The 23,616-nt window shown below is 42.2% G+C and overlaps 1 protein-coding gene across 15 annotated transcripts in view; it reads right to left on the bottom strand.

Annotated features, from left to right (window-relative positions):
• Positions 1-23,616, bottom strand: part of EZH2 (enhancer of zeste 2 polycomb repressive complex 2 subunit) — a 425,637-nt gene that overhangs the window by 167,281 nt on the left and 234,740 nt on the right. For 10 of the 15 annotated variants that reach the window (XM_029589584.1, XM_029589586.1, XM_029589588.1 and 7 more), the window contains 3 exons: positions 13,853-13,944; positions 7,050-7,160; positions 6,012-6,252 (listed from right to left, as the gene is read on the bottom strand). In XM_029589584.1, coding sequence (XP_029445444.1) covers positions 6,012-6,252; positions 7,050-7,160; positions 13,853-13,944 — 444 coding nt within the window. The remainder of the gene's footprint in view (positions 1-6,011; positions 6,253-7,049; positions 7,161-13,852; positions 13,945-23,616) is intronic. The other 5 variants (XM_029589599.1, XM_029589594.1, XM_029589598.1 and 2 more) reach the window with 1 other exon arrangement.

Raw genomic sequence — 23,616 nt, forward strand, 5'->3', positions numbered from 1 at the left:
TCAAAAACTTGTACAAGGGAGGAAAGCAATCACCTGGCTGAATATCTACAGAATCAAAACATTCACTGTAATAGCATGAGTTTCCCTGTATCTGCTGCAAACCTGACTTCTTGGTGTTCTCCCGCATGGCAACCAAATCTGTATCCCACATTCGCTGTTAACGATACAGGAAGAAACTTTCCTTTATTAATTCAGCTAAACTCCCATGTTTCATTCTGCCATCACTTCCTTGGATAGCCTTCATAAATATTACATGGGATATACCTTAGGCTGCTTTGAAGTCCTGCATATTTATATTCAGGTAGGCCTTCTTGTTAGATCAAGATCCTTTTCAAATCTTGGAATCAAAGTGTGCTCTCCATTTCATCCAGACTCGTTCCTGGAAACAACCCCTTGATGACATTTTCAATTTACAACCACCACCTGATAAGACCACAGACAAGAGAACTCTCCTAGTAAAGAACCTCAGCTAGATGACTTGCCTGTGAAATCAGAAACAGCTAAAATTATCTCAGCCAAAACAGAGTACAAATGATCATCACTATGGAGGCGGCTTTTTATTTTATTTAAAATTTCTTCTATACCATTTTCTTGATCAAAAGATCATTCAGAGTGGTGAACACCCAGTATTAAATACAACATACACTTAAGAAATTAATAAAAATGCTGCCCTCCTTCACCAAAAAACAACAAAAATAACACACAATAAATACAAGCCATACCAGAACCAGCTAAGCCAAGGCAGCAACCCCAACCACTACAGTCCTGTAGACCTTCAGCAGCACGGGTATCAGAAAATTACCAGATAAGTTTACCCGGGTAACTTTAGACAACAAATTCAATGGGACTTACCTGGGTAATTTTAGGACTAGAAGGTGAAAACAAACTGTAAGGAGTGAAGTTTTGAATTGTGATCACATGACCTGAATTTGACTATGACCTTGTTCTTATGACATTATAGTTCACTTGTTGTTTGTTCCAATGCTTCTCTGCTCTCCTATTGGTTTTTTGTACCCCTTACCCTTCCCCTGTTACTTGTAATTTCCGTTGCTTTTGTTCCATGTAAACCGAGGTGATGTTTCGACTAACATCGGTATAGAAGACTCTTTAAATAAATAAATAAATAAATACAGTTTAAACAGATATCTTGAGAGGTCATGCACTAATAAGGCTGACCTCAAATGGGAAATCATTTCCTTATCACAAAGGTGCTCAAATTAGTTGATGGCTATATTGATCAACTCTTCACCTGGTCGACTGGTAGTATCAGATTTGTAGCGGGAAAGACTATGCTGCTGCCTGAGCAACTTTCTTCAGAGAAACAGTTCTCAGCAGTCAGTTTTTGCATGGAGCCCATTGAGGTTTGTTTCTCTTCTGACCTAGAGTTCATGGGAGAAAAACTGCTTTCCAGAGATAAGGGTGCTGCATGTGCAAGAAAGTGGTTGAATTATGCTTTATAATTGTTTTTTCTATGGTCAGTTTATAGATTAAACAGTTCGATGATAGAAATCCTGAATCATGAGGTTCCCTAATTTCAGAAACCAGAAATTCAACTGGAAAAAAGTGACCAAGACGGTCTCTATAAAGAACATCTCATTTAGCAATAGCTCAAAGGCTTTCTTGCTCAATAATTTGAAGGTTTCTCTCGGAGATCGGGAAAGTCCTCTACCTTAATCTTGACAAGACTTATGTTTTCTCAGAGTCTGAGAAGTTAAAAAAAAGAACTGGGGATGGAGGGAAGATGTTGCCCTACTTCATCCCTAAATCTACTGGACACTTAACAAGACCAAATTATCTTCCACACCATGAAGGGTGGGAAATACCACCAATGACAAAAATAACCTGCATCACTCTCAGGAGATCTGCAAGCTTGTTGTCAAGGATGACTTGGGAATAAATCACATTTGGAATGAGCATCCATGAATCTTGTATATAGAGCTTATTAGGATGGAGGGTCCATATAGATCAGATCCTTGCTGTGACTGATAACTAAAATGGAAAAACCAATAAAGAAGACATTTCTGGGTCTTCACTGTTGGTGCTAGTCCTAGATAAAAGTGCACCATTCTCAGCAAGAAATGTGCATCTTCTCATGGACAAAGAACTTCTGTAAAAGAGCTGGCCCAGCGAGATATATGTGTTTTGGGTAACGGATTTTTGTGAATTTTGCTACTGCGAATTCAAATATTGTTAACCGCCTTGATATTAACTTGAAAGTCGGTATACAAAGTTAAATAAATAAATAAATAAATGTGTAGAAAGATCTTGTACTTCACCAGGCATCTTAAGCTTATTTCATTTTAGCATAACTACCCCTTCAGAAAACAAAGCTTAAACAGGCTTCTGCTTCAGGAGGAGCTTACAAAGGTATTCATAGTAGAGAAAATGGGACCATAACTAATAAATGTTATCACCTTACTTCTCAGGGTAGCTGCAACTGTCAGTGATCATAGTTGGGGGCCCTTGGCATGTACACAGTAGTATGGATTAGTAAAACTTGAGAAGAGACCAACCTATACTCAGTCTAAAATTAGGAGGATTATAACCAGGAGAAAATCATGGGGTTCTAGGTGTTTGGCACGTGAGAAAAATAAATACATAAAAGTCAATCAAATCAATAAATCTCAATTATGTAAAAAGCATGCTGCAAATCAGGACTGGAAAAAGATTGATAGGGACAAAGTCAGGGTTGATGAAATAGAAATATGAAGATTGTCAACGTTTATCATATTACAGCAAAAAAAGTGCAAACAAAAGCAATGAAGGGGAAAAATCAGCCCATTCTGTTCAGCCAGGTCTTGTTGATTTATTGCTAATTCTGTGTTTGTATCTGCTGCTGAGCTAGTTCTAAACAAATGTCAGGCATGTTGGTGTTACACATTATAGAATTAAAACTATCAATTTTTCATTAAAACAGTTAAAAAGAAACAGCCAAGAATTTAAAAGAAAAGTAACGTATAACTCATTAAGGCAGCTACAGATATCAGCACGTTAATGAGATTTATCTATCAGCAATTTTCAAACCCCTATCCAACCAATTTTGAGTTTTTCCTTTCATTATTGGATATTTTACTTTCTGAATACACAGTGAAGTACACTAATTAGGAACAAACTTGCCTATATATATGCGCTCCTTAGAGTTACTGGCCCTTAAGGTTTATGTACGAGTGTTATTCTTTATTTATCATGTTCACTTGCTGTGTTCATTTAACTGTCTGAGCCAATAAAAATCTTTAAACACAAAAACTTTTCTAAGCAAAAATGTATCTTTAGTTCAGAAACTGTCCCACTTGTGCACCTATTTAGATGATACCCATTTCCTATAGATGACATTTTAATAATGTGACTGCAGCTAATGACAATATATATAGCTGTGTAGCAGTATATAAATACCAAAATCAAAGTATAAAATTCTCCACCTGGAGATGCCTGCATATCTATATCTCAAATATAAATTACTATGGAATAATAGTTTGATTCAAAAAAAACTTTACAAAACTCATTTACATTACTATCCTAGCCTCTCACAATATCTACACAACACTTATGGTGCTTTCCTCCTTCCCCAAACAAGTTCATTTAGGCATTTAACATTAAAGAAAACCAGGCACAGCTACAGTTGTGTTAAGTTTACATACCCCTGTAGGATGTGTAGCATTTTAAGAAAACATGAGTGTTCAGACAAACACGTTTTATTTTTAATGTGTTTCAAATTAAACTATTATTCATCACTGAACCGTACAATCATTAAACAAACCATAGCAATAAAGGAAATAATAAAACGGTTCTATTCAAAGGTTTGCATATTTTTGAAGGGCTGATACTATACATTCAAGCTGACACACACAGGTTGAGATGGCAATGAAGGGTAGGTATCCACACCTGTGCCTTGTTTGATTGTAATTAGTGTCTGTGTATAAAGAGTCAATGAGTTTTTTAGCTGTTGAGAAACCTTTGTGCATTTCATCCAGGGTTGCACTGGTGGCTACTGAAGCTTGGGAAAGCAAAAGAACTATCAAAGGATCTGTAAATAAAAATAGCTCATCAGGAAAAGGATATAAAAAGATAGAAGATTTGAAAATGCCAATCAGTACTGTTCAAATTCTGATCAAGGAGTAGAAAATTATGGGTTCTGTTAATATCAAGCCACGGTCAGTAGACCAAGAAAGATTTCTGACAACTGCCAGGAAAATTTGTTGGGATGCAAAGAAAAACACAAACAACTACTGAAATACAGGCTTCTCTGAAACAAAGTGGTGTGGATGTTTCATGCACAATAAGGAGATAATTGAACAGAAATGCACTGCATGGTAGAGTTGCTAGAAAAAAGCCATTGCTGCACCAACACCACAAAACAGCCTGCTTACAATAAGCCAAACAGCACCTAGAGAAGCCTCAAACTTCTAGAATAAAATAATTTGGAGTGATGAAACCAAAATTTAATTTTAAGGTCACAACCATAAATGCTATGTTTGGAGAGGAGTCAACAAGACCTATGAAGAGAGGCACAACATCCCTACCATGAAGGATGGAGGTGGATATCTGCTGTTTTGGAGGGGTGTGAGCTACAGTGGCACAGGGGATTTATTCAAAATTGATGACAGGATAAATGCAGCATCTTATCAGAAAATACTGGAGAAGAAATTTGCATTCATCAGCCAGGAAGTTGCGCATAGGGCTTACTTAGGACTTTCCAACATGACAATGATCCGAAACATAAGGCCAAGTTGACCCTTCAGTGGCTGCAACAGAAGAAAGTGAAGCTACTAGAGTGGCCATCACAGTCTCCTGACCTCGGTATCCTTGAGCCACTTTGGGGAGAACCCAAACATGCAGTTCATGCTAGACAATTAAAGATTTTAAAGGATTTGGAGCCTTTTTGCCAAGAAGAATGGGCAGCTTTACCACATGAGAAAATAAAGGGCCTCATTCACAATTATGAAAAAAGGCTGCAAGCCATTATTGATGCAAAAGGGGGAAATACATGATATTAAGAAATAAGAGTATGCAAACCTTTGAACAGGATCATTTTATTATTTCCTTTATTGCTATAGTTTGTTTAATGATTGTGCTATTCTGTGATGCATAATAGTTTAATTTGAAACATTAAAATAATAGATGCGTTTTGTCTGATCACTCATGTTTTCTTAAAATGCTATATGTCTTACAAATTCTGACAGAGGTATATAAATTTATGAGCACAACTGTATATAAGCAAGGAAGACCAAGACTACATCAGAGCCTTCAATGTGTAAATTTAACCATGAGAATTTTTCTCTCAAACCACATCTCTATGCCAAAGTTGAATGCATTAAAACTCCAGAGCACTGCCACTTCACAGACTGAAAGACTATGAACCCAATCTGAGAATCAAATTCAGGTTTACCAACAAGGGCTTCACCGCACTGACCATTGTGGAGGCAATTTGTAATAACCTGCCTACCTGCAAAGTCCATAGCTACTTTATCTGTAGATCTTGCAGCTAAATCTTCAAAAAGGAAAACTAATCAGGTAAGTTCCATTTGAAAATTGCTTACAAGGTCTGCATGTCAAAAGTATCTGTGCACTTTACCATCTGCTTTTTGAGTGGGCAAAAAATTAATTCAGAACACAGCATTTGTATTTGAAAATCAAAACTATATGTGTTGTTTGCATTACGCCTCCCCTCAATTTAACTAAACATACACGTGCTGTGGAAGCCGGTATTTACCTTTAGAGAGGCTGAAGGGGGACATTTTAAGCCAAGCCAAATTTACCTTGGAAAATTGTCCTCTGTTAAGAGGCTGGCTTAAAATCTGCCTTTTGATCAGCAAATTCACTATTGAGGGAGGCTTTGGCATCTGACAGTAGAGCACACTGCAGAGACAACCTTCATGAAGGAAGGAAAGAAAGCTTAAAAATCAATTAAGAAATAATCCATTTTTGATTAAACTAGCAAGCCTATTATCCCATCATCATTTTCCATTTACAAATAAATTTCCTAGCAGTGAGTGAATATCACACTCTCTCACCAGAGGAACTAGACGTTTCATCTTTCTTCTCCTCCTCTTCCTTATCATTGTTTTCACCTCCGGTTTCAGTTCCCGCTTCCCTATCACTGTCAGTGTCTTTTGCTTCTGACACATTAACTGTTGGTGTGCTAGGTCTGCTGGTGGTGTTTGGAAGCCGTCCCCTTCGGCGGCCGCTTGGACGCTTTGGCGGCGTCTTTATTCGTTCTGCTGTCAAAGCTGCTGCAAACTCCCTTGCCCCCTCCTAAAACAAATGAGAGTTTTCATATTGGTTTCAAACTCAAGGCAGGGATTTGTTGCTTTAATATAATGCATACAAAGAAATAAACTGTACAACTTTATAATTTGCAAATTATGGCATTTCAGATGAAACATGCATTTATAATCTGCAGATTATAAGAACATAAGAACATTATTCATTTCAATTTGTAACCAGGATGCTAGAATCTATTTTAGGGCAGCAGATTTCAACATCAAATAGAAAGGAAGCAGAAGCTTTAGAAAGCTAATTTTACTTGGCTTCAAGGAGCCATAATTACATAAAGTGACAAACTCAATCTGAACTTTCATTAAGGGTACATTTTAGAAATATTTTCCAGAAGTCATCACTCATCCCAAACCAAACATCTTAAGGGAGTCAAAAATTAAAAAACAAAAAAAACCAACCTGAATTATGAGGAAGTTGGGTTATTAATAATTGCTCATCAGCAGGGTAAAAACTCATCTACAATTAAATTCTGCAAATACATCTTTTGAGGAGAAAACAATATTGAAGCAAACAAAGATCTCAAAGTTACAATTATGTTAGGGTTGCAAACAAATAGAGCAAGCACTTGTGAGTTTCTGTTGGTTTTTTTTTTACATTGTTCACGTGTTCCATTTTGTAATATTATAATATGTCAGCTAATCTGCTGTAAGCTCCAGCAGGCTGTGACAAAAGCTTGCTGGAACCCACAGCTGCAGTATTGGCTTTAAAAGGCCCTTTGTTAGCAGGTTATATTACTAGAAAACTGCCCATGACCTTTGTTAGATAATTTTCACCTTTGGCTCGGGACATCTAACAGTTCTCAGTAAATAGGGTTTATTCCATGGGACATACTGATGATCAGACCAATTGTCCTGTTGCTTCCTGCCAGGCTGAACATCACTGCACTTAATGAAAAGAGAAAAAAAATGATATAATCTAAAAAGCAAATCTGCTAATACTTTTGTACTCATTTGTTTAACATAAGGCTTTAAGTATCCAGAGCATGTTAAACCTTGAGCTCACTTCTCTGAGGAAATGAATGGGAGAGTAATGTAGCTGGTGAAAACTTGTGGAGTTCAACAGCATGAGTATCAAAGCCAACTTTAATGAGAGATGCTGGAGGCCAAAGTCATACTCTGACTACTTCACAGATGCAGTTACAAAACTTTCACAGCTTCAGATAAACAAACTGGTTTTTAGAAAAGCATCAAAAGTTCTGGCAAGATAGTAAAGCTTTATCTTGAGAAGGCAGTACCCAATTCCTTGTGAGTCTAAAACTACTTTTCATAGTAGGACCACCATAGAGCTGTTCCTTTTTCTCTGCTCCATCATCTATTAATATAATAAGCTAGTCTTCTAATCCAGTGGTTCTCAATCCAGACAGTTTGGTTTTCAGGATATCCACAATGAATATGCATGAGAGATTTGCATGCAATGGAAGCAAACCAAACATTGCGTGTGTCTCAAAGACTGGGTTGAGAACCACCATTCCAATCCATACCTTTCTCAGTTACCAGAAGTATTTCAGTTGTAGAGAACAATTACTCCAGGAGACAGTAAATCCAATCTGTAGCCACAGAAGACGTATACCTAATCCCTTGTAGTTGAATGTTCAAAATAACACTGAAAAAGTGGGTATAAAGACCAATGAATTGAAGAAGCACGAGGATATTGCAAGGCCACTGCAGAGGGAAACATTACTTCTTGAGGTAAGGCATGAAATATGCACATGGGTTATAAAATACAGTAGTATTTTTTTAATGCACCCATATACACGCATATATGGGCCCACAGTGAACAGGACAGGACAGAAGATACTGAAGACAAAACCAAACAAAATTAGAACCATAGTAAGTTAAATTTAAACTGCACCAAGGCAGAAGTTCAGAAATCTCTCAGACATCAAATAACAAACCCAGGATCAGATTACTATGGTTTTCTCCCATTAGATAGCAAAAGGGCAAACACTCCTAGGAAGAACAACTATATGGAAGAAATGATATAGCACAGTTAAATCCCCAAAGCCCAGAGGAAGACAATGTGCAAGTATGACACACAGCTATTAATAAAGAAATGTAAGGGAGTCCTGGGAAAATGCTGACTAGTATTAAAACTATTACTCTTAAAAGCAGCAAGGGTGGAAAAGGAGATTAATATAAGCATGAAAACCCAACGAAGGCAGAGTATTAGAGACCAAATGTGAAAAAAGTTTTTAAAGAAAAAAAAATACAAAAATAGACAGCAGAAACTCTTATATCTTTAGCCTTGTTCTAGATGAATTCTGGCATGAAAGGGTGCAAGATAAGCCAGAAAATATGAATAATCTAGCTCAAGGGGTTACAGCATTCCTTCATACAAAAAACAGCTGCCAGTCCTGACAGCTCGTACAAAACCGTATCAAAGTGAAAAGAGATTAAAACTGCTGTCCAAAATGTTTAGATCATACTACAGAGGGTAAAAACCTTAAATAAAAAATATATAAGAAAATCTTTCATCTAAGACCTACTATTTAAAAGATAATTGCTCTAAAAGTGGATTACTCCTGGGGGAATTCTGCGCAAAAAAATTAAAATTCTGCAAACTTTATATTGGTCAAAATAACACAATTTACATGACAGTCTTTAAGTAATTACATTTTAAATTATTACAGAAAAAAAGTTATTACATAAAGTTGCAGAATTTTTAATATTTTGAGCAGAATTTCCCTAGAAATTCACTGTAAGAGTGTCCCTTCCACATATACACAACCTCATACAGGCTCCCTCACTCTCTCACACATACACACACACGCATCCCCTCATACAGGGCCCTCTCTCTTGCATACACACCCACACAAGCTCCCTTTCTCTCTCACACATACATCCTCACAGAAGCTACCTATGTCTCTCTCTCACGCAACCCTTCACACAGGCTCTGTCTCACACATACACAAATCCCTTCACATAGGCTTGCACCCTCACATACACAGGATCCCTTTTTCATACACACGCGCTCTCAATCTCTCACACACATACACACTCCTTCACAATCTCCTCATATAGGCTCCCTCTCTCTGAAACCCACACTCAAGTATCCCCCCACCCACCTTCTCTTACCTCCCCATGCTCTCTCTCACACCCTCCTGCTCTGTCACCTCCCCTCATATAGGCTCCCTCTCTGAAACCCACACGCAAGCATCCCCCCCACTCCTCCTCTTACCAAGCTGTCTCTCACCTGCCCCCATACCCCCTCTCCTCATATAGGTTCCCTCTCTGAAGCCCACACTCAAGCATCCCCCCACTCCCCCTCTTACCAACCAAGCTGTCTCGCACCCTCCCCCACAGCCGCTCTCCTCTCTCACACATACATTCTCTCTCACCGGCATCTCCCTCCCCTCATATAGGCTCCCTCTTTCTGAAACCCAAACTCAAGCATCCCCCCCCCCACCTACCCTCTCTTAGCTTCCATGCTCTCTCTCACACCCTCCTGCTCTCTCTCACCCTCCCTCTTACCAATCATGCTCTCTGTCACCCTCCCCTCTCTCACACACACACACATTTCTCTCACTGGCATCCTCCCCTCCCCCATGCTCTCTCTCACCCTCCCCTCTCTGACACATTCTCTCTCACCGGCATGCTGCGGGACGCGCTCCGTTCACGGCGAAGACGAAGACCCAGCGCGCCGTTCGCAGAGAAAAGGAAAGGTCCCCGAGTGCCACGAACGGCACGCCGGGCCTTCATCTTCGCTGTGAATGGAGTGCGGCACATGGGGCCTTCCCTTTTCACAGCGAACGGCGCACCGGGCCTTCATCATCGCCTTGAATGGAGCGTGTGCCGCGGGACGCGCTCCGTTCGTGGCATGCCGGGGTCTCCTCTGCTATTTTCTGCGCAGAATTTTGCAATTCTGCATGGGGGGGGGGGGGAATTCTGCGCAAATTCTGCGTTCCGCAGTAGCGCAGAATTCCCCCAGGAGTAGCAGATGTATTGAAAAGTAAACAATTTAAATGCTCTGGAATACAGTCAACTTTTGAGGGCTGAAGAAGAGGATTCACAGAGGCACAGATGGCCTTTAGATTGCCGAGGCATAGATAAGGAACTCAGGTAAAGATCTGCCATGGTACTAGTGAAAGGCCTAGGTGTAAAATGAGACAAAAAAAATGTAGATGCAAGGTTGAACTCAGGAAGAGAACACAGAACCATGCAATCCTGTATATGCCCAATGGTTGAGTTCACATAGGGTTGAGGTACGCTAAGGGGATCTGGCAGGAAAGCCAAGAAAGGCCCCATCAGTACCTTCAAGACCAATTTAGACAGCACACAATTCTCTAGATCTATAAGCATGGCACAAGCCAATTTGAAGTAAGACGTCTTGTTCAAGGGATATATCTGAGGCTTGGCGACTACAAGCACTAGGGAAAAATCCTCTCTTTCTTCAGGAAAGTCCAAGTACACTGAGGGATGATGTAGTCTCTCCTCTCAGGGGATTCATATTTGGCAAGCTGTAACATGACAGCAGGCGGTAAGGCTTATAGATGATAGGAAAAAAAAACAGAAAAAAGGATTTTCTGAGGGACAACATGCAGTCTGATCAAAAAATACACATAACACAAAGAAAAAAACTACAATTCACTGAGCAAGTCTTTGACAGAGAATATATTTTATTTATTAACATTTGATATTCCACCTTTTCCTGAGGTTGCTCTCAAGGCAGATTACAATAAATGTAAATGAACAGAGGCATTAGAACAGCTTACAATCAAATCAGAATTTGCAATTAACGTAGCACTGGGATCTAGCATAGGAAAATCCATTTGTGAATAATTCAAGACCCGGTTGTGTATAATAGAGACTGTTGCCAGTGGCTCAACAGCAGGGCTATATACTAGTTTGCAGAGGACATGGACTCAATTCCTGGCTCAGATCTTCTGCTCCAGAGGTTAACCTAGCATATTGCAGAGGCTAGAAGTCACTCGCTATGCATCAACATTGACTAATGGCAAAATTTATGACCTAGGTCTGCAGGATTCTGAGAAGAGCTCTGGTGCATGGCTCTTGGTCAAGAACGCTCATTGCACAGTCTCGACAAAAGTGAGTTGGAAGGGGATATAATATAGGGCAAACATTCCTGTAGTTGTGAAAAAGTTCATGATACCAGAATCAAGGCCTAGATCTGATTGAAGCCAAAAAAAAGCAGGAGGAAATTGGGGGTAGTAAAAAAAAACCAGAAAAACAACACAACAACCTTCAGTAAGTAGGATATCCTCCTTTAGATATTGAAGAATTTATTCATGGACAATAAAAGAAAAATTAAAACAGGAGATTTTAGAGAACAAACTAGAGCAATTTTCACTGCAATCTGAAGGAATAAACTGACAGATGAAGAAGGCTGCTGAAAAGATGGTGGATCTTTGGCAGATGAAGTTTAAAGTTTTAGAACTCTGAACATGAGATGCTCCTTTAAGACAGTATGTGACAAAGCATGGGACTGTTTAGTTATTTTTTATGGATTCACAATTAACTTTGAAGAATATTTTTATTAGCTAGTTTCATAATTGGGATAAACAGTGTTGCCTATAGTGCATTTCTCCAGAAATCTCCCCCTAAAATCCAGTGGTAGCCTATATCTGGAAGTTCAAAAGGACATATTTTTGAGGTTCATCTAGCATCACAAGTTTAATAAGCATTGGAACTGTAGAATGGGAAACAAACAGCAATAAATTTGTTTTAAAATGCATAATGCCCAGTTAAAGAAGTATCTAGAACACAGAACAGGGAACACTCAGGCAGAACTGCACATTTCCAACTCAACAGGAGCTTTATGTGAAGGTGAAATGGAGGCAAGTTGATGGCAGCTCTGAGTAAAGAGCCAATAGCAAGTATACAAATGTTTTTCAAGTACTCGGTCTACCAACAAACTCAAACTGACTGCTTAAAAAAGTTTAGAGAGATGGAAATATCTTGAGTAGGTTCATAAAATGAAAAGCCACTATTTTAAGTTTCTTGCTTGTTGGAGCTTTTAAAAAATGGTTGGTATCATCGTATGACTATGCCCTCTAACATCTCTTCTTCTGCAATGATTCCACATTACTCCATGTGTAACAAAGTAAAGAAATGAGCAGCTACACAAAAAATAAACAGAAATTTACTACTAAGCTAAAGAAGCAATTCTTATATGTTCTGTGCTAAGCATCCTAGACTCAGAGCCTGAAGGCAGCAAATTCACAACACAAGATCTCTAAATATAAAAATAAAGAACTGAAAATGCTGCAGTAGACGAAGAACCCTTACACCTGGTATTCATATTTCAGTTTAACAATCTCTTTTTACTGGTTACAGTTTCCAGATATTTTTGCATATATACTCAACCCATCAAGACTGTTAATCTTGTTTTTGTATAGGAAAACAAAAAAAAAAAAAAGTATTACCGTATTTTTCGGACTATAAGGCGCATATAAAAACCTACGATTTTCTCAGAAATCGGAAGTGCGCCTTATAATCCGGTGCGCCTTATATATGAATTCTTCTGCTGCCACTCCTTTTATATTGTCTTTTTTTCTGTTTCTTTTCTCTCCATCTTCTTCCCTCAAACACACAGGTTCTCATTCTCACATGCATTTCTCTCTCTCACACACACACACACACACACACTGGTTCTCACTGTCACATGCTGTGTCTCATACAATCATTCATACACTCAGTCTCTCACTCCCACATGCTGTGTTGCTCAAGCACAGGCTTTCACTCACCTCTAGGCCTCCTCTTTGCGGGTCGCAGCAGGATGGGCTCTGCAGTGGCCCTGCTACCGGGACTCTTCTTCTTCTCGGGCCGCTGCGACTTGAGATTCGCGGCGGTCCATAAACGCAAGCGCTGCTCCACTTCTGCACACGCTGATGCTTCCCCTCCTTCCTGCCCACGCGGCTCCGGCAACGTTTACTTCCGGGGATGCACAGGCAGGAAGGAGGAGGAGCATCAGTGCGTTTAAACGCGATCTTTTTCTTGGCCTTGCCGATCTGCCTGTCGCTGCGCCCGGGGGCATTGGGGGGATAATAAAAAAGTACCGTAGTTTTAAAGGGCGCAACCGATTAAAAAAAAGGCTCTGATAATGATGAGGGGGACCCGAGCATGCTTGATACAGAAATCACCCAACTGTTTAACTCAGACACTGAAGATGAAGGATTTGATGGATTTGTGGTGGAGGAATGAACTGAAAATGTAAGTGTATTGATTTGCAGTTACAACTGAACAAGTTGAGAGTTATTGTGAAAGAGTTGAATAAAGTTTGCCCTACTGTCTGACCTTTGTTTCATTTAATGCGCTGCGCCTTATAATCCGGTGCGCCTTATATATGAACCTGGATTCCATAGCAGGCGCTCATTGATAATGCGCTATATAATCCGGTGCGCCTTATAGTCCGAAAAATACGGTATTTGCAATTTTATACTGTCTGTCTAATAAAAGCTCCAATCAATAAGGAATACATTTTTTTTTTAAGACTGTCTCTAAAGATCACCCTCTCACAATGTGTCCTTTCAATATCAGTGCAGGCTTATTCACCTTCACACAAAACATGAACATGTCAGAAACACGTTAACCAATAAGAGCAAATTAAATCATCCTACCAGAAGCTGATAACAATGAGCTCCACAGGGTTTACCATCAACTGCAGTTTCTGTGTTTTTCCGTTTGTAAGTGTTGGGTGTTGCATGAAAAGCTGTAAGAACAAACACACCCATATAAGAAACCTGTTAGAACAATCCTTCACAAAACATGAAAAAAGCTTGAAAGTACATGTGACATGGCCACCTAGTGGGAAAATGGCCACCTACAAATCACCTTTTTGGGTTATTTTATAATTCCTCAAACAGTGAATCCAGAATTTTTGCACCAACCTAGTCTAGTAAATATACATAGAGGGGCGGATTTTAAAAGCCCTGCTCGCGTAAATCCGGCCGGATTTACGCGAGCAGGGCCTTGCGCGCCGGCGCACCTATTTTCCATAGGCCTGCTGGCGCGCGCAGAGCCCCGGGACTCGCATAAGTCCCGGGGTTTTTTGTCGGGGGCGTATCGGGGGCGGGGCCGATCGACGCGGCGTTTTGGGGGCGGGACGCGGCATTTCGGGGGTGGGCCCGGGGGCGTGGTTTCGGCCCGGGGCGGTCCGGGGGCGTGGCCGCGCCCTCCGGAACCGCCCCCAGGTCGCGTCTCGGCGCGCTAGCGGCCTGCTGGCGCGCGGGGATTTACTTCTCCCTCCGGGAGGCGTAAATCCCCGGACAAAGGTAGGGGGGGTTTAGATAGGGCCGGGGGGGGTGGGTTAGATAGAGGAAGGGAGGGGAAGGTGAGGGGAGGGCGAAAGCGAGTTCCCTCCGAGGCCGCTCCGATTTCGGAGCGGCCTTGGAGGGAATGGAGGCAGGCTGCGCGGCTTGGTGCGCGCCGGCTGCACAAAATCGGCAGCCTTGCGCGCGCCGATTTTGTGCGACTGGTGCGCCAACAAAAGTACGCGAACGCGCATTTTTTGTAAATCTACCCCACTTCAGAAAATCCACTCCTGCATTTAAGAATCTTTTCTCAAGCAGCTTTTCATGAGTTATGGTAACATGCTGCCTTAGATCAACCTACAAGCTACTAGTTTAACCAGGTCACTTCAACTTCAGTTCTGAAATGATCCCTGAAGGGTTACAGTACTAAAAAGAAAAAAAAATTGGAAATTTAAGTTGTTTTCTCTAGGCATTATTTTGCTAAAATAAAAAAAAGCATGAGGTAATCAAATATCAAATATTTGAAGTTTGGAAATTTCTCATGCAGCCCAAATAAAATTGCATAAATGTTATTTTTATTTATTTTATTTTAACTTTTTCTATACCGTCGTTCAGTGGATACCGTCACAACGGTTTATAGTAAGGTACATGATATTCATTTGGGACTGATGAAAGATAACTTAAACCAACATATCCCACAGTATATGAGCACACTGAGCTTCTCCAGAAGTGTACAAGAACGGGTGGCACTGGCTCCAGTGCTGTTGTGCCACAGGACCGAAGCCCAGCAGCACCCGCTCCACCGCCAGCTGGACTCGGTGCTCCAGTTCCTCCTCGAACATTGCTGATGCCAACCCCAACTGGGAGGAAGGAGGGGTGGCCAGATCTTCCTCAGACCTACGAGGGGGATTGGCTACTGGCACCAGGACTGTGGAAACTGTCACGGACCCCTGGGCATCAATGGAGGATGGGCGCTCCTTCCCACAGGCCACTTCAGGGGCATAGTGGCAAAAACAGGTGCATTGATGGGGACCAGTGCTGATACTTCCTAGGCTTCCCTCGATGCTTGGCCCGGTCTTTCCCCGGTGCAGAGGTTGAAGACAAAGAACCCAGTGTCCTCGGCCTGGAGAAGATAGACAACAGTCGGTCTCCAGCACCCCTATCCACCGGCGACCTCGATTGAACCGACAATCCTACCAATGTTGATGGTGTGGTGTCCATCGGTGTGGCTCAAAGGTCCTTTGATGCAGATGCCGCCAGCTCAGACTTCAGTGAACCGAAGAGCTGATCCATCTTGTCGAGTCAAAGTCAAAGTCCCTTTAGGGTCATCTGGGCCCAAAAGCAGCAACCTCGGATGTCATACAATGTCCCCAGGCAGAGGATGCATACCTCATGAGGATCAGTGATAGGGCACCGGGAGCATTGGCGAAAACTGGACATGTCCATGATGGGGCGATACAAAAGGACCGAAAGTAATGAGCATCGATGGCCGGCAGGCCCAGAGGCACGACTACCAGAGGGGGAAATTCGACCATGAAGGGAAACTTACCGAAATGTCGAAAATCCTGACCAAGGACACTACGGACCTGGCGACCGATTGAAGAAAAAAAATTGTGAAAAACAAAAGTTTTCCACAAAGCTAAAATCCAGGTTTTGAGCTCAATCAAACCGCGAGGCTCCACGGAAAAAAAAGAGACTAAAGAGGCACCCCACATGGATGCGTGGTATAGGGCAACTTTGCCTAGTCAAAGTTCTAGAAACTTTGACATATGTTTTCTATATCCGGCTCCATCTGATGATGTCACCCATGTATGAAGACTACCATCCTGCTTGTCCTTGGAGAAACCTCAGATATATTTTTCAAGCATTGTATATTAGACATGTAATTTTAACTATTTGTGGAATTTTCTTTAGTACGCCAAATCAATGAACCACTGTCCTAAAGGAAAAATTCACAAACTGCTATTACGGTAATTAAAGAGCAATAGTAGTTTGTGATTTATCTGATGTTTAGATACTTGCCACTTAGACTGGCCACTGTTGGAAACAGAATACTGGGCTTGATGGATGCTTGGTCTGACCTAGTATAGTATATGTTATGTTCTTATAGAAAGAAGGCATTTTGAACAGATCTGCCCCATTTTTGAATGACCATGATACATGGAGGAAACTGCTAAATACTCAATCATGTTTCAAAATGGAAAAATTACTACTTAATTGATAATTTCCTTTTCTTTAAGGAAGACAGTTTAATCCATGCCAGTGAGTTATGCACCTCTACCAGCAGATGGAGATGGAACAAAGCTGACAAAACAGTATATATTACTCTACACTGACATAAGCCTGCCAGTATTCTCTGCAAAAGCCAACTGTGGACAACTAAACAATACATGCACATAATACCAGACAACCATTCAAGCATTCAGTTAACAGGAAAACACTGAGCTCAGACAAGGAGTGTAATGTCACTAATATAGGGACTGGATCTGACACTTACCAGTAACCCTCGGAAACGCAGCCACACAGGAGGACCATAGCACCACCATCCAGCAGCCAAGGGCGGGAAGGTGAATTAAATTGTCTTCATTAAAGAAAAGGAAATTATCAAGTAAGCAGTAATTTCTCCTTTCTTAACGTTCAGACAGGTTAAATCCACACCAGTGGGTTATACCTAAGCTACTCCCGAACAGGGTGAGAGGCTGCCCGCTGTCCGATCAATACTCCACGCATGAAGGCTGCGTCTTCCCGGGCCTGTACATCCAGGTGGTAATGCCTGGAAAAGGTGTATATGAAGGACCATATTGAAGCTCGACAAATCTCAATGGAAGACAATCTAATCTGCACCCATGACACCGCCTGAGCCCTAGAGGAATGAGCTGTAACCTGACTAGGCAACAGCTGCTCAGTATCCACATATTCGGCAGTGATAACTTCCTTAATCCAGCAGGCTATCGTAGTCTATGATGCTGGCTCACCCTGTTTACTCCCACTGTGGAGTATAAACAGCCAGTCTATCTTCCTGAGGTTTAGAAACCTCCAAATACTGCTTGACATCCAAGGTCCATAAGAGGAGATATTCATCCACATCTCTCTCCCTGTCCAGTGTCAGCAGGGAAATTGATTGATTCAAGTGAAAATTCCAGACTACCTTCTGCAGAAAGGATGGAACAGTTCGCAGCTGTACTGCCCCCGGAATTGCTCGCAGAAACGGTTACTGGCAAGATAAGGCTTGTAGTTCAGAAACTCTATGCGCAGAATAAATTGCCACCAGAAACAGTCTTCAAAGTAACCAACCTCAAGGAGAGGATACATAGATTCGAAAGGTGGTACCCACCAGAAAATCCAAAACCAAATTAAGATTCCACAAGGGCACCGGCAACTGCAACGGGAGCAGATCCGGATGGGCCGACAAGAGCTGCCATCTGTACCTTCAAGGAATTAAGAGCCAAACCCTTAAGCCACCTAAGGAGAGCTCCTAAGCCCCCTACCCTCCTCCACAACCGTCAAGTGAGGCTTAGGCCCATCATGCTAACACCCATCACCCAACTACTCGGCCTGGCGCTTTTCTCGCTCACTCTGTTCAACGCACAATCCATCACCAAGAAAACTCATATTCTCAACGATTTCCTCACCGATTCAAAACCAGACATCTGTGCTATCACAGAAACCTGGCTAAAAGCCTCAGACACCATCCTTATAAATCAACTCCCCTCCCAGGCCTACGATTTCCTCTCCATCCCTAGACTTAAAAGAAGAGGAGGAGGGCTCCTCGTTGCGGCCAAAAAAGGGATTGGTATGACCCTGCAGGCCACTAACAACCTTGCCAACATAGAATTTGCTCTTTTCAACTCAAAACAACTGGCAATCGGACTAGTTTATGCTCCCCCAGGTTTATTGGAGGCAGACCCTTCCCCTATCATTGAGCTGGCAGCAAAACACCTTAACACCGGAAAACCATCCATATTAATGGGAGACTTCAACCTTCACGTGGATGTCCTCCCTCGCTCAACCAACTGCGAAACTCTACTCGCCTCCCTTAACCACATGGGTTTTAGACAAATCATCAACGAGCCCACCCACAAGGCAGGACACACATTAGACCTTATCTTCATTAACGAAGGAATATCACCACACTCCATCCCAACTTGCCTACCGGTACCTTGGTCTGACCACCGAATCATCTCTGCTGTGATTGAGATCAAGGAACACCCTCCACAAATAAAACACTCAACTTCCATATCCGTCAAGAAACCTTGCACAGGAGACGAGCTCAGTGCATACCTAACAACGGAATTAGTGCACCTGGACCTATCAGACGCCAACTCTGCCACCTCATCATGGATCAACCTCACTCACAAGGTAGCAGATCTAGCATGCCCCATGACGACAAAATCGCTAAATCCAGACAAAGACAACAGGAAACCCTGGTTCACACCTGAGCTGAAATCGCGCAAACAGGAGCTGAGAAGTAAGGAAAACAAATGGAGGAAAAGCCCATCGACGACAACCCTCCTCAACTACAAATCATGTCTAAACTCATATAGAATAGACATCAACAAAACCAAGAAAGAATTCTTCGCCAGAAAGATACACCACTTCATTTTCGACTCAAGAGCTCTATTCTCTTATGTTTCAGCCCTCACGAAACCAACCATGCCCATCATACCAGATGAACAAGCCTCAAATAAAGCTAATGAACTAGCAGTCTTCTTTGACAAGAAAATCGCCACACTGGTCGCCCCCCTCAAGGGAACATCGACGCTTCCGAATTACTCAATCACCTCCAGCTCTCAATCAGCGCACACAACCACCCAACAACTTAACACAACCCCATCAGCTCTGGATACCTTTGAGCCAACATCCACTCTAGAAATAGAGAACATCCTAAAGAAGATAAAACCATCGTCTCATCCATTAGATCACATCCCTTCCAATCTGCTGAGCTCCATCCCCAATATCATTGCTAAACCTGTCGCAGACATCATCAACTGCTCACTAGCTCAAGGCCATGTCCCCAACCAACTCAAGCTGGCAATGCTCAAGCCTCTCCTCAAAAAACCCACCCTTTCCACAACAGACCCAGCCAATTTCAGACCTATAGCAAATCTTCCAATGATCGCCAAAGTGATGGAGAAAATTGTAAATAGACAACTTTCAGAATTCCTAGACGAAAACAACATCCTTACCACAAACCAATTTGGTTTCCGTAAGACCCGGAACACCGAATCGCTATTAGCCTCACTGTCTGACACCATTCTCCTTAATCTGGAAAAAGGCCAACCTTGCCTCCTCGCACTTCTGGATCTCTCATCAGCGTTCGACACCGTGAACCACTCATGCCTTTTACAGCGTTTAGTCGACATTGGCATAACAGGAACAGCATTTAAATGGTTCAAATCGTTTCTTGATAACAGGTTTTATAAGGTCAAAATAAATAACAAAGAGTCTCTCCCCATTGCATCCAAGATGGGCGTACCACAAGGATCATCCCTCTCACCCACTCTTTTTAATATCTACCTGCTGCCTCTCTGTCACCTTCTCTCCAATCTCAAGCTCACACACTTCCTTTACGCGGATGACATACAAATACTCATCCCCATAACAGAATCTATTCACAAAACCATGTCATATTGGAATAACTGCTTATCGTCAATAAACAATCTACTGGACAGCCTCAACCTGGTTCTAAACACAAACAAAACTGAAATCCTCCTTATCGCTCCTGAAAATTACGTCCCTCCTAACAATTCTACTTCTAGCCAATCCACTATCCATTCCAAAGACATCTCTTCGCCACAAGTAAGAGACCTTGGAGTACTCCTAGATAACAAACTCAGCCTCAACAAATTCATAAACAACACTACAAAGGAGTGCTTCTTTAAACTGCAAGTATTAAAAAAATTAAAACCACTACTACTCTACAAAGACTTCCGCCTGGTTCTACAAGCCATTATACTACCGAAATTGGACTACTGCAACTCACTCCTTCTCGGACTTCCCGGTAGCACCACTAAACCACTTCAGATGGTCATGAACGCTACAGCCAGAATTCTTACAAACACCAAAAAAAGGGATCATATCACCCCAATTCTCCAGCACCTACATTGGCTACCAATCAAATACAGAATTCAATTTAAAACCATTATGATGATACATAAGGCACTACATAACATCTCTCCTCTCAATTTAACTCATCAACTTCAGCCACACACTTCTAAGAGACCGACTAGAAATGCATACAGAAATATGCTACGCACCCAACCGGTGAAAACCTCCTTGAGAAAACGCGCACTATCCACAGCCGGCCCCACTCTCTGGAACACACTCCCTCCAGACCTTCGCCTCGAACCCTGCCACATAACATTCAAAAAGAAGCTAAAGACTTGGTTTTTCGCTCTAGCTTTCCCGGAGAGCTAAGAACCAGTATAACACAATAACGGCGTAGACTCAGACAGACCATTACCTCATGTAAATAGTTATTGTCTATTTATTTATTTATTCCATATCACTATGTAACTAGATAAGTTTTTAACCACTGTAACCTCCTCCTTTCCCCTGCCCCTTTGGTTATGCTGTTAAAAATGTTAAAAATGTTTCGATGTAAACTGCCTCTCCGAGGCATCAGTTTTATTTCCATGTAAACCGGTGTGATATGTATATTATACAGGAACATCGGTATATAAAAACAAAAAATAAATAAATAAATAAAGCCACCCATCTTGCAAAAAAAATCCAAAATGAGCAGGATCTTAACCAAACGAGGATGAACCCCTCATTCCTCACACCAAGCCTCAAACACTAGCCAAATCTGAACATTAGGCTAAGGAAGTGGAGAACTTTCGTGCTCAAAGCAAGATGGAAATCACAGCAGTGCTTCAGCAACAGAGCCCTCTCAAGGGCCATACTGTAAGTCAAAATTGAGTCGGTTCTTCATGAAGAATAGGCCTCTGCCGCAGCATATCCCTGGGGACCGGTAATCAGAGTAGAGAGTCCACCAGGAGCCTCCACAGACTGGCATACCATGGCCTCTTGGGTCAATCTGGCACCACAAGAAGCACCATACTCGTGTGTCTCTCAATCCTTTGAAACACTCTGCCCAACATAGGCCACAGGGGGGAAAGGCATATAGAAGCACATAGAAATTTTTAGGCAAAAATTAACAATTCATTATTAGAAAAAATAAAACTTAATACAGGAGTCCCACAGGGTTCAGCCCTTTCTGCAACGTTGTTTAACATCTATATGTTGCCCCTATGTCATCTGCTTTCTGGTCTAGGTCTAATGTACTTTATTTATGCCGATGACATACAAATCCTTATCCCAATCATGGATTCCATTGAAGCCACATATAAAAAAACCTGCCATTTTTTTCTATCTTATATAAAGCAGAGTTGCTTACTTGTAACAGGTGTTCTCATAGGACAGCAGGATGTTAGTCCTCATACATGGGTGACATCATCAGGGTGGAGCCCAATCACTGAATACTTTTGTCAAAGTTTCTAGAACTTTGACTGGCACCTACTGGGCATGCCCAGCATGGCACTAACCCTGCATCCAGCAGGGGTCCCCCTTCAGTCTCGTGTATAGCAAGAAGTACATGTGAAAAATAAAATAATAAATCATGAACAAACCCAACTCCATGGGGTGGCGGGTGGGTTTCGTGAGGACTAACATCCTGTTGTCCTGTGAGAACACCTGATAGAGGTAAGCAACTCTGCTTTCTCACAGGACAAGCAGGATGGTAGTCCTCACACATGGGTGAATAGTGAGCTGAGGATGCCCAAGCAATGCACCAAATGCACCCAAAGACGTGCAACAGGCACAACAACAGGGGTGCATTTGGGTAGGAGGGCATCCTGAAACCCTTAACGGGTCGCTGGAAGGATGTTGGGAAGTTAAACTGAAAATAAATTGCGAAGAACCGACTGGCCAAAAATGGAATCTTGCCTGCCAGCCTTATCTAAGCAATAATGGGTTGCGAAGGTATGGAGAGAGCTCCAGGTAGCAGCTTTGCAGATGTCAGTGAGCGGCACCGAACAGAAGTGTGCCACTGAGGTTGCCATGGCCCTGATAGAGTGTGCTTTGACACAGTCTTGTAGCGGATTGCCTGCTTGCTGGTAGCAAAAAGAGATACAGTCCGCCAACCAGGAGGACAGGGTCTGTTTTTCCACTGGATTACCCAATTTGATGCTATCGAAAGAGACAAATAATTGGGTGGACTTCCTGTGGGTAGACGTGCACTCTAGATAGAAGGCTAGGGCATGCTTGCAGTCCAAGGAATGTAGAGCCTGTTCTCCAGGGTTTGAATGGGGCCTGGGAAAGAAAGTAGGTAAGATGATGGATTGCTTAAGATGAAATTCAGATACTAACTTTGGTAAAAATTTAAGGTGGGTGCGGAGCACTACCCTATCATGTAGAATTTTAGTGTAAGGCTGGTAGGTGACTAAAGCCTGCAACTCACTAACTCTGTGAACGGATGTTACAGCAAGAAGAAAAATTACTTTCCAGGTGAGATAGCGGAGATCGCAGGAGTGGAGAGGCTCAAACGGAGGTTTCATGAGCCATCCCAAAACCACGTTAAGGTACCAAGCGGGGGCCAGAGGGCGAAGTGGAGGTTTCAGGTGGAGTAAGCCTCTCATGAAGCGTGTTACTAAGGGTTGTGTCGAAATAGAGACATCTCCCACGCCGTTGTGGAAAGCAGCTGCTGCACTGACATGCACCCATATAGAGGAAGTTTTGAGGCCTGACTGACAGGTGCCAGAGATAGTCCAGAATCTTCGCAGTGAAGTGAAGGGGTCTATGGACATGGATGTGCACCAGACCATAAACCTAAAACCATCTCATGGAAAGCTTTCATGAAGCTACCAGGACTCGGGATATGGACTCCGAAAGGTTAAGGGGTCGGAGTATTAACCTTTCAAAATCCAGGCCGTCAGGGACAGGGCCTGGAGGTTGAGGTGGCGCAGGCACCCGTTGTTCTGAGTTACCAGATGCGGGTCCTCCCCCAGAGGGATGTGCCGGCATACTAATAGGTCCTGGAGGATTGGAAACCAGACCTGGCGTGGCCAATGAGGGACTATCAGAATTATTAAGCCCTTGTCCTCCGCAACTTCACTAGAGTCTTTGATATG

The sequence above is a fragment of the Rhinatrema bivittatum genome, chromosome 2 (assembly GCF_901001135.1).
Source record: "Rhinatrema bivittatum chromosome 2, aRhiBiv1.1, whole genome shotgun sequence".
Classification (NCBI taxonomy): domain Eukaryota; kingdom Metazoa; phylum Chordata; class Amphibia; order Gymnophiona; family Rhinatrematidae; genus Rhinatrema; species Rhinatrema bivittatum.